The following is a 12,102-nucleotide window of genomic DNA, read 5'->3' as shown; positions in this document are numbered from 1 at the left end:
CCTCCTGCCTCCATCCTCCTGCCATGTGCCAGGCTTCAGTCAGGACAGTATTACACAATCACTGCCAGCATCACCGCGCAGCGGCGCACATGACGACTATCGCCGGTCAAACGGCTCCATTTCCACTTGTTCCCTTGTCACATGCACATTTTTTTGGCCGTTGGTACAAAACGTGTTATTTTGACCACAATGAAGGAGGTCAAGTGGTCACCGCGGTGGTGAACGTGTGCTGAGGATGAGAGCGGACACATGTTGTCTGAGCTGCATCAGCACCGCTGTTGCGTAACAGGCCGCCGCTGTTCTTCCTCGGTGATGCTCAGCCTGATAACTCCCCCCCTCCCATCCTCATCCTCCCTCTTCTCCCCCACGTGTGAGGAGCGCCAGGAGGAGGGGCTCTTACGTAAACGCGCACAGATCCAGCGTGTTTCAGTGAATCCTCACTGACGTGGTTCCAGTGTTGTCTGGAAATCCTCAAAAAATAGAACTTCTAAACCGATAACTGAGAGCATCTACCTGTTAATGATCTGATTGGAATTTTACAACAATTGTCGTGCTTTAAGAAACTTTTTTTTGTCCTAAAAAACAGAAGTATCCGGCTTTGGTTTTGTTATTCAGTGTATCAGATCATCTATTGATAATGAGTTCTGACTTGAGTGAGTCTGGCCCATAAGCACATGCATTTTTCTCAACATGTGCTCATAGGAGCCTGTTTTTATACAAGGGTTTTTGGAAAGATGAAAAAAATACTCAGCCTTTGTGAAGAACAGTAAATATATCACAATATGGTACAAAGATGGACGTGTCACAAACACTAGGAGGAGTTTGATCAAATGCTGGTTTCAAAACACCTTGAATTTTAATCACATGTGCTTTGATCCAGTATAGATCTGATATTACTCAAATTAAGGTTAAGTTTATTTTTGTTGGGTTTTGTTGTGCATTTTTGTGAAAAAAAGAAAAAAAAGAAAAGAATTCTTTACCAGTTTATAAATGTTTGAAATCAGACGTGTGATTTTTCATGTGTCGCTGTGACTTACAAATTTTGTGTTTCAACCTTTTTGTCAGTTTGACTGAAGAGATTTGAGAACTTGGTGTTAAGGAATTGTGATGAACAACTGGACAAACAATCAGTACATTTAAAATGAAAAAGTTTAATCTGAAGATTTTTATCTTAAGTGACTTTGAGTATCCTGAAAAGCGCTATACAAAATAAATGTATTATTATTATTATTATTATTGTTATTATTATCATTGATAGTAGCAAGGATGGAAAGTAGACACTTCTATCTACCCTTAAATTACAAAATGTGCCCATTTTCCATCATAGTTTGTGTTAAACTGATAAAACCCTGCAGACATCTGAGTTAAACTGTAACTTTTACAGCAGGTTTTATGTCCCAGGTGGAAGTCGAGCAATAGTAAAATAACTGATGGAGCTGTGTGGGGACATACTGCATCTTCATTGTCTAATTACTTGCATGTTTCTGACTTCGTGCTGCAGATGTTTGGCTTCCACAAGCCGAAGATGTACCGCAGCATAGACGGCTGCTGCATCTGCAGAGCCAAGTCTTCCAGCTCCCGCTTCACTGACAGCAAACGCTACGAGACCGACTTCAAGAGCTGCTTTGGGTGAGTCTCTGTCCACACAGCCGGCTGGTCGGGTCAGGAAGTGAAGCAGTACAGATGAGCACAGGTCTCTGTTCGGTTCAGGTAGTACAGGACAAGGTGCATGCAGGTGTTGTTTAAGGAGCTACTGCAGCAGAAACCTGCCAAATGTAAAACAAATATCAGCTAAAAGAGCAAGACTTATACTCACCATGGCATGATGCTGGATGTTTATAACCCTAAAGGATTATGGAAACTGTAGTTCTAAAACCTAAAACAGGATCATCACCCAAAGAAAGGTAAAAAACAACAACAACCGTGAGCCTGATTGAGTTGCCCTCACCCCAACCAGTGGAGGCAGACTGACTGAGCCTGGTTCTGCCAGAGGTCTCTTCCTGGAGTTTTTTTGTTTTTTGTCCACTATCATGAAGTGTTGCTGAACAGGAATCACTGGATTCATTCATGCTGTGAGTTGGGGCTGTGGAACTGGAAAATAATTTGCTTGTTTTGTTTTCCAGCATTAATCACAGCTCAGTAGTGAATGATGGTTGTTTTTTTATGCAGTGTTCAGGCACCAGGAAGATTCTCCTCTTACCCATGTCTTACTGTGGTTGTTCTGTCTTACCTTTCTTTGGGTGATAATCCTGTCTCAGTGTTCTGTACTGTGAGGATTACTTTCTGCTCACTGGTCTTGGTTGCTGAGCTTGAGTGAGTTATCCTGAGGGGCAGGAATTACAGCAGCTCTAAACGATGCCAGGGCAAATATATTAACTATCTATATGTGCATTTAATCCATTTCTTTTCAACCATACCAGAGACATCACACACACAAGGCTGACGTACAAGCAGAGGTGTATAAAATAGGCTTCTATGATGCTGCTTTTGATTGAGTAACTCTTCTCCCCCTGCAGACTGGGGGAGGCGCGCTGTGGGGACATCTGTAACGCCTGTGTCCTCCTGGTCAAGAGATGGAAAAAACTTCCAGCTGGATCCAAGAAGAACTGGAATCATGTAAGGATCATACTTACACTTAAATCTTTTGTGCTGCTTCATATTAAGTCAACTATGGTGTGTCAGAAAGGTTCCAGGACTGGTGTCACAAAAGATATATTTCAAACCACAAACTAGGAGTTTTCCCCTTCAGACCATCAACCAGCACGTCTACAAAGAGATCCTGCAGCGTTTGCTTCGTTCAGTGCACGAGAAGAGGCAGAGTTGTGTCAGGACCAGTGGAGGCTGCTTCACCATGACAACCTGCTCACAACACCCTGAGCATCCCACAGGTCCTGACTCAGAAGAACATGGCCGTGCTGGAGAAACCTCCCTACTCACCCCACCTGGCTCTGTGGGGTTGTTTCCTCTTCCCCAAGCTAAAGGGGGTCATCAAGGGGACCTGTTTAGAAGACATGGACGACATCAAGATGGCTGTGACGACTGAGCTGCAGAGGATCCTGGAAGAATCCTTCCAGGAGTGCATGGAGGCGTGAAGAGAAGGCTGGAGGAGTGTGTTAGACTCCAGGAGGATTACTTTGAAGGAGTAAACTGGTAGTTTGAATTTGAAATCTATCTTTTGTGACACCGGTCCTGAAACGTTTCTGACACACCTCGTATAATTCAGATACAGCGTTTTGATGGCAGTATTTGACTCACTGTTCCTCTTTGTCTCTCAAACCGTGTGTCCTGTGTGGATTCAGGTGGTTGATGCAAAAGCTGGATCGAGTGTAAAGGCCACACTGAAGACCAAGAAGATGAAGAAGAAGAAACTGAGGCCGAGTCAGATTAGTCGTGTTCAGAGCGAGCTGAAAAGAAGCAGTAAGCAGCCTGTTCAGTCTCTGTGTCGTATGTAGGGCTGCAGTGGTGCATACTTCACACATGACAGTTATTTTTTTTAGTCTAATCACTGAGCCAATCAGCTCTGAGCCTCGTCTCAACATTCCTAGTTTCACTGAGTCACACAAACACTTTGGGTTGAGTTCAGGAGCGTCATTGGTTACTACACAGCGGTGGAGCTAGACAGGTCATTCACTTTACGAGTGCCAACACCACAGTGTGCTAATACTGCATCATGAAGAGAAGTCTTACATTCAGAAACCACTTGAAGGCTTCAACAGTAATGGTTAAAATTCTGCACTGAATGTGTCCTGTAAGTGAACATCACCACATATGACACATGAGGTAGAACAACTTGAGACTTCCCTGGACCCTGGAAGTTTACAGGTGAACTGATGTCTGTGAAGATTCTCAGTCATCCAGGTCATGGTTTTCTAGTAGATTAATGGTAGCAACTGGACTTGCTTGAGTTTCCCAATTGAAACTGAAACTCAGGTGTTAATGTCTCCTTATAGATATCAGTATGTGGAAACTAGTCAGTCAGAGCTGATGAAGCCTCTTGGATGAGAGGTGGAACGTCTTCAAGGAACTCAAGCAGGTCCAGTTGCTACGATTAATCTACCAGAACAGGTAAACTGATCAAAACTACTAGACATCTGAAACATGACAAAGAGAAACAGGCAGACACAGATTTTGTTGCAAATATTAAATTTTAATATTCAGAGTCACTAGAAAAAAATGTTTTTTAGAAAAAGAGTTGTGAAAAGTCGAATATCAGCCTCAGACATCTCATATGATACAAGTGTAATGCATAAGAAAATGGGAAAATAGTCACGTGAAGTACCCCAAAAGTGGACTTCAGTACGGCGCCGAGGTAAATGTTCTGGGTTACTTTCTACCACTAAAGCCCAGTTAGTGTTGTCTGAAGATTCTCAGTCATCCAGGTCCTGGTTATTCTGGTAGATTAATCGTAGCAGCTGGACTTGCTACTCAAGCCCACTTAGTGTTATGAAGCTGCGCTGAGTTTCAGAGATGAACTGTGCAGCTGTTCAGTTACATTTACATGTACTTCCATCCTCTCCTTTGTTCTGTGGAATCAGTTTAGTAAATTGGCATTTTCATATAAAGTTCAGATGTAGCTTTCCCTGCCCCAAAGACTGTCTGTTGTGTTTTGTAGCAGCCTCCAGCAGGTGGCAGTCTGCTCTGTTTCATCCATCCATCCATTATCTATACACCTTAATCCTCACTAGGGTCATGGGGGGCTGGAGTCTATCCCAGCCGACTCAGGGTGAAGGCAGGTTCACCTGGACAGGTAACCAGTCTGAAGTTAGATTTCTTTGCCAATAGCTATTTAATGTAATTAAGTACCTTTACTCAGGTGGTGTACCTCAGCAGGAAATTGAAATTGTTTATGTTCCGCTTTTTCCTTGTAATCTAGAACTTTTGAGAGGAAAATTTTGAACAAATCACTTATTTCTGACCAATTAAAAAAAACATATCTCCAAATTTGTCAGTTTAGAATTGGATTTTTTTCCTGTTAAGCTGAAGAGTTTCGAAAACTCTGCGTCTTCACAAGCTAAATGAGCAGTTTTTTTTTTTTTTTTTTTAATTTAAATTCTCAAATGATTTTTCACACAACCATACAGCTGTTTTGTTTGCTCATGCAAAGCTGTGTTGTTTGTGTGTCCTTCAGACTCAGACGCCCACAGCACTACCTCCAGTGCCTCGCCTGCACAGTCGCCCAGCTACAGCAACCAGTCAGACGAGGGCTCCGACACAGAGCTGGCACCCGGCGCCGCCCCGCCGCCGGCCTTCTCCTTCCTGGACCTCACATACTGGAAAAGGTAAGAAGTGATGCTGGGCCACATGATGTGGGCTGCAGCTGTGGGTTCAGTGTACATATATGAACTGCCTGATGTTGTTTCAGACATCAGCTGATGCTTGCTTTTTAGTAAAGTCAGCACTTACTGTGTCAACTCTAATCATTGTTTCTTTAATGATACGCAGTTTACTGAACTAATGATTTTAATATGGAAACAGCCTCCAGAGTTAGCCTTGATTGTCCACCCTGGGGGAGACGCACACACACACACACACACACACAGAGACACAGACAGAGACAGAGACACACGCACACACACGCACACACACACAGACACACAGACACACACAGATGTGTATCTGTTGTTATGACACTACCTTCCTACTCCACCTGAACACTCTGCTGCATACATGCACACTTCTCTTCCTGCGTAACGAACCCTGGCAGACACAGACACTATGTTACTGACTTTAACCTACAGCCATCTTGTCTTTAAGTACTCTTTTGGGATTTTTTTTTGTTTGTTTGTTTGTTCTTGTTGCCACCATCCATCTGGTCGACTCTACCGGAGGAACTGGATGCAGATAATATAAGACTTATTTCTACTCTTTATTTCTTGAAAGACTGAAACAAAGCAGCTGAAAGTCTCTCCATCAGTAGCCTGCAGTCATGGACAATGTGAGAAACAGAAACAAGAATGGTCTCCACTGTGTAGGATGTCTACATAAATCCTACAGTTCTGTTGACTAGACAGACAGATACATCATACGGCACACTTGACACGACGCCTTAATGGGCATTAATAACACAACAAATCATTTTTTGTTTATTTCTACTCATCTCACATCATCTATGCTATAAAAAGACACGATGTTTGATGTTTGATGTTTGTCAAGTCATCAAGCAGCTGAAATGGTCTCAGCTTGCTAGTACTTCCTGTGTTTGGGATTAACAGATCTGGTTCGTGGTACCCTGAACTTCTACAACTGTCGACACCAAATTTGATACAGAAACAGAGAAGCTGATGCGTTCGCCTAAATAAGCTAACATTAGCCTGTGTGTGGAGCAATGCTGCAACAGATGCAGCTGCCACAGTTCTGTAACGGGAACGTATCAGGATGTGGACTAAGTGATGACGAGCTGTTGTTATAAAGCAGCAGTGGAGTCCGTCTTGGCCTGAATCCTGTCAGGTCTGGATGTCTGTCTTTGAGCTGCTTAGAACTCTTTGAGATGTTTTATCTCGTTATTCTAATGCTCTGATATTTGCGTTCTGGCTGTTGCTTGTTCATCACTTTCCCTGTTGCTGTTGCTGCTCATTCCACACGCCGTCATTTGCTTCACAAGTGTTCTGGTGTCTGAGGTCCGTAGTGACAGCGGTGTGTTTGGTGTTTCAGGCAGAAGGTGTGCTGCGGCATTGTGTACAAGGGACGCTACGGAGAAGTGATCATCGACCCCCACCTCTACAAGCCCTGCTGTCAGAGGAAGCCCGACCTGCACCAGCCACAGGACCAAGGTGGTCTGCTGGAGGAGGAGGAGGATGAGGAGGAGGAAGAGGAGGAGGAGGAGGCGGCAGCAGCAGGAGAGAACGCAGTGAGCACATCACCACTCCCCAAACCTAAAGAAGAAGAAGACGAGGAGGAGGAGGAGGAGGATGAAGGCAGCACAGGGTTGGTATAGTTTCCAGTGACAGACGGACACAAACAGTAGAACACTGATGACCGCTAACAGTCAACCAAACACAACACCAATGGTCCAAACCACCATCACTGTCATTTTTCAATGGTTTCCAAGCTGCTGCTATCCTTCCAGACATTTTGTTATTCCCTGGACTGGATCTTCAGACTGGTTCTGTTTTTTGGTGTCTTGACTTGCTATGAGATTCTATTCTTTTTTTTTTTCTTTTTTAAATAAATACTTTATTTTGCTCTGTCTAAAATGCTGGATTGACGATCGCTGCATGGAAACCTGGAGACCTCTGAGATCCACCCTTTACTCTTAGGATGGAGCCATAATTTGGGTCTTCCACTCTTTGCCTTTCCTCTTCTTGATGTCAGAAGTTCAGTTGTTTATTACAAACCATATGTGTGAAGCGGAGTAAATCCATTTCCACTATGTTGTGATGTGGCTGTGTCTCAGAGCTAGCCAGACGCTAGTGGTTAGCTGCTACGTTCATACTAACTGGAGAGTTCATGTGTGAGCACAAGCCAGCCTCTCTAACCCATGTCACTGACCAGCAGATCGGGCTGTCAGCTCCTGGAGAAAGTTAAGTTTGAGCAGTAATTCGAATGCAACCCCTGAATTCTAACCCCAGACTGAGTGGTAGGATTAACACTGCATTCATCTGTGGCGTCTCCACACAGACCTCCTTCTGTTCTCTTTCTGCAGTCACTGTGGGCTCATTTTTATCACTGCAGTAAAATGCAACATAAACAGCAAAACCAGCGACCTCAGAGATGTTTTCTGTGCAGTTTGACACAGAATGACGTAAATCATTAAAGAATGAAGTTTATATTATTGATTATTTAGTTTACAAAAATTGAAAAAACCTGGAATTTAACATTTTGTCAAGTGTCCACATGTGTTACCAATACTGGACGTATCTGCGACGTTATGTGCTCCAGATATTTAACTGCCTCTAATTTGTCTCCTCTGTGCTGCCTGCAGTTCAGCTGAACAGTTCCACAGTGCTTCGCTGTTCGACTGCTGCTCACAGCTGAGTCATGGTTACACTGAGCAGTGTTGGATTTTTGTTTTTCCAAAATCTACAACATGCTTTGGCCAAGTTTTAAAGTGAAACACAGAATTAAGTGATTTTGATCAAACGGTCACGGTTTGGATCAGTGTCCTGACAGAACGGCACATCACAGATGAGTCAAAAAGTTGAAAATCCAACGCTTCTTTCTGTCTTTACAATCTGTGGCTCTGATTAATTATGTGATTTTTGCAACAGTTTGAAAGATGACGTGCTTTTTAAAGCTGCCAGCTGGTTTTGGGCTTCAGTGGGTTCAGTGATGTGCTCACATAACCGTAGAGTTTAGTTTTACAAAGTCAGTTTTACCTTTTGACCACGATTGTGATGTATCCAAAGTGCTTCCCTACTTCTTACGTCTGATGGTTTAATGACATTGATACGTTTTCTGTATGGCTCACTAGTTCTCTCCACGTTGCAGAGATGACCGTAGGCTCAGTTGCTGATTGGGCGACAGGCAGACAGTAGCTCAGATGTGCACTGCATGTTTCTTATTTACTATTAGAAGTTTAAATGAAAACGCGCCACAACCAGACAAATATTAAATGTTTTCCAGCAGCAACTAGAACTTCACATGACAAGCTAAAGACCTATTGGACAGTTTACTCCAGAGACGTACTGAATTAGTACCGTGCAAAGCACCGCGAATGACCTTTGCATGATGGACTCTTGGACAAACAAAGCTCCACAAGAAAAGTTACTCAGGATTTTGCTGAGTTATCATTAAAACACTCTGGAAAAACGACACACATGCAGATTCCAAGTTGGCTAAACAGCAACGGTAACAATATATTGTTCTAATATATATAAATATATATATACATTTTAAGAATGAACACTGTTCCATCTAAGTAGTAGAACAGATGATTACATCTATACCAAAACGTAATGGGTTTCCTAGTTGTTCGTAGTGTTTGTGTCTCTGAAGTCTGTAAATAATGAAAGATTCAACACGTCCTTTTGAATTGTTGCTCCACAGAATATAGATTTATGGTGCACATACTGTTTATAGTAAGCACAAAGAAATGTTCAGGGAGGCTTCCAGTCCAAATGCAGTTGTCATTTCAAACTGTCAGAGTAACCATTATAAGCTAAACAAACCCTCAGGAAGGTCGTGGCAGAAACACAATAGAAGCACCTCCTGCACTCTGGTTGCAGCAGCTTGTCCCGTCCTGTCAGACGGGCTCAGTAGCAGTTTATGTCTCACTGATATTATCGCTTTACCCTTTCATGGTTGACGAGGAGTTTGAGGCCTTTAGAGGAACACTGAGTTCATGTATTGTGGCTGTTTTGTTTTACATAAAGCTGAGAGTATTTTGCATGTGCTTTTTTTGTTTGTTTTGCCTTTTGGATGTAATATTGTACAGCTTGAATATATATTTTTGTATATAAATGAAAGAAGCATCTGTCCAGTCAGAGATTTGATGTCATCTGCTTGAATCATTGTTCACATGGAGTTTTAATTAATAAGTATGGAATGAAGACTTCAGGCAGATCCATGGTTACTGCTGTGTCCAGTCACATGTCAGGGACACTATCTGCATTTGAACTCATGAATTTTATGATTCTTTTCCACAATGTTTTTGTTTAAAAATGGCAGTATCAGAGCTTCACTTGCAGTAAATGTAAAAGAAGGAAGCGTCTGGCATGGCCAGCATAGTGCTGTTTCTTATGTTGGGTAGTTAAAAAATCAAAGTATTTATTAACTTATACTGAAAGTGTTTTATTTTCACTACAATTAAATGAATTGCTTTTTGTGGACATGAATATAGTTCAGGATGTCTGTCTGATGCTGCCATGAAGACCAAACACAATAGATGATTGTATTATTCTAGACTCTACCTTTGTCTCTGAAACATATTTACTAGTTGTAGCTTAGAGAGATCCTTGTTCTCCTGATGTTTGGGTAGAAATGCATCATGGATGTTGTCCTTTACGTTAGCATGTGATGTAGGTCTGCACTTAATCTAGAGACGATATTTTAGTAGTGTGTCAGAAAGAGATGTACAACTGTTCATTTCAGTCAGGAACGTTTGTATTTTTATACACACTTGTAATTTCTACTTGTTTAATAAATGTCATTTGTCATGTTTCAGTATCGTCTTGTTTGAAATATGTTTTTGACTGTAGAACACTAACGCCTAAAGGTGCATGTAGAGCTCAGTCTGATGTTTACAGACCAATCCAAAAGACATGGTGTACTTCATGACGACAGCCAGAGGACACACGGACTGTCTTCAGTCAGGGTTACTACACGTATGTCAGAACTCCAGCCTCATTAGTCCAGAATGCACAAGCTTCATATTTGTGATTTAACTATTGGTTACATTTACAACCAAAGTCAGCACAACGCTGTAATATCAGCTGAATATCAAATGATTCAACATCGTATCAGCTCTCAGTAAGTGCATGACTTCTCAGTTTAACAGTAAAATACTGCCACGTGTGAATAATAACAACCACAAAGACTATGTTGCAGGACAACAAATGTAATGTGGTGTTGCAGTGGCCGTCCTTCCAGTGATGCCACAGACGGTGTGCTGATCAAGACTCACATCTCTGTCTTCTGCAGCTTAGCTTTCTGTTGCTGATATTCTTTAATCAGAGGAATAGTAGCATGCCTCTTGTGGTCTGACTCAGTGCAGAACTGACAAACACACACCTGATCAGTCTGACAGAACAGCTCCAGAGGTCTGTCATGCTTCTTACACAGTCTGTCTTCCAGGTTCGTCACTGGACCCATCAGCTGATGTCTTTTCAGACCTGGAACTCTGTGATGAGGCTCCAGGTGAGTCTCACAGTAGGAGGTCAGACACACCAGGCAGGACTTCACAGCCTTCAGTTTGGTGTCAGTGCAGACGTCACACAGAACTTCTGCTGTTTTTGCAGCCTGTTGCTCTGAGCTGCTGCTGGCTTCCTGTACAGCTGACTGTCTGAACTGATCGGCCATCGTAGATATGAAAGTGTTGACCCGCAGGTCAGGTCTTGTGTCAAAGGCATCTGCACACATGGGACACTTGTTCTGGACATTGACATTCCAGTGTTGTGTGATGCTGCCATATTATAATTAGACACCAGAGTAAAACTGAAAATGCAAAAAAGGACAAAAACTATATGTGAGTATCTTGTTCAAAAATGTAACAGGGTGAATATCAGCACATTGGAGTGTCAACACAAAACCACAGAACCACACTGACTAAGGCTAAAGATGTGGTTATTTAGCTTGTCTAAAGACACTGTAGACGGGACTCACCAGTAAAGCTCTGAATGTTGCAGTGATAACTAGTTTAATGCTTCTGTGTAGAACCTTTTCTATGGTCTCTTCTGCGGTTCTTCCTCTCAGTTATACCAGGACCATGATGCTCCACCGGTGACAGCACATTAACCACACTGCTGTTATTCACTGTTCTCTGTTTAGTTGTGGCTACAGATGCAAATATGTAGGATAGGATCAGTTTTCTATTCACGGTTGCCAAAATAATATTGAGAGTAAAACAGAAAAATGGGCGTGACAACTGTATGCTGTCCTGTAACTACATGGGGAAGTGTTCACTAGACAACAGAAGTGAGCATCAGTTGAATCAAAACTATGTTCTGACTGAAGCATCTCTGTATCCTTCAGACCTCCATTAACTGAGTGATTATTTATCAGGTTATCACGGTCACATTCCGTTCTCATTAGCAACATGTGTAATCAGGGGAGTGATTTCTTGCGTTTAGCTGTTGCCATCTAAACAAAGATTCCCTCCAGACAAGGCAGCTGTCAGTCGGAGTTACTACCACGTGATATACATCAGCTAATAGTGAGCCAGAGCATCACACTCCCAGAATGGAGGAAAAAGGCACAGGAAGCATAGGAATGTTTAATATGACATAATTTTAGTTATTTTATGAGCATTTTTGGTGTTTTTTTTTCCATCTACATATAATGGCAAAAATTCTCTTGTAGCAGCTTCTCATGCTTTTAGTGACAGGAAGCTTAATATTTTGTGATTCTGGACTGCTGATCATACAACAAAAGTCCAAAATATGTTAACCTGGGCTTCAGAGAGTAATGAGGAACATCCATCCATCATCTCTACAACTTAATCCTCAC

General features: G+C 42.3%; 1 protein-coding gene across 1 annotated transcript in view; it reads left to right on the top strand.

Moving 5' to 3' along the window:
• LOC103372290 (protein FAM60A-like) overlaps positions 1-8,675 on the top strand; it is a 10,117-nt gene extending 1,442 nt beyond the window's left edge. The window contains exons 2-6 of the mRNA XM_008301889.1: positions 1,502-1,629; positions 2,517-2,616; positions 3,300-3,417; positions 5,129-5,279; positions 6,652-8,675. Of these exons, the coding sequence (XP_008300111.1) occupies positions 1,502-1,629; positions 2,517-2,616; positions 3,300-3,417; positions 5,129-5,279; positions 6,652-6,934 (780 nt within the window). The 3' untranslated portion in view covers positions 6,935-8,675. The remainder of the gene's footprint in view (positions 1-1,501; positions 1,630-2,516; positions 2,617-3,299; positions 3,418-5,128; positions 5,280-6,651) is intronic.
• The last annotated feature ends 3,427 nt before the right edge of the window (positions 8,676-12,102 follow it).

Source organism: Stegastes partitus, unplaced genomic scaffold (assembly GCF_000690725.1).
Source record: "Stegastes partitus isolate 25-593 unplaced genomic scaffold, Stegastes_partitus-1.0.2 Scaffold1726, whole genome shotgun sequence".
NCBI lineage: Eukaryota > Metazoa > Chordata > Actinopteri > Pomacentridae > Stegastes > Stegastes partitus.
The sequence above is the reverse complement of the archived record's forward strand: the minus strand, read 5'-3'. Positions and strand labels throughout refer to the sequence as shown.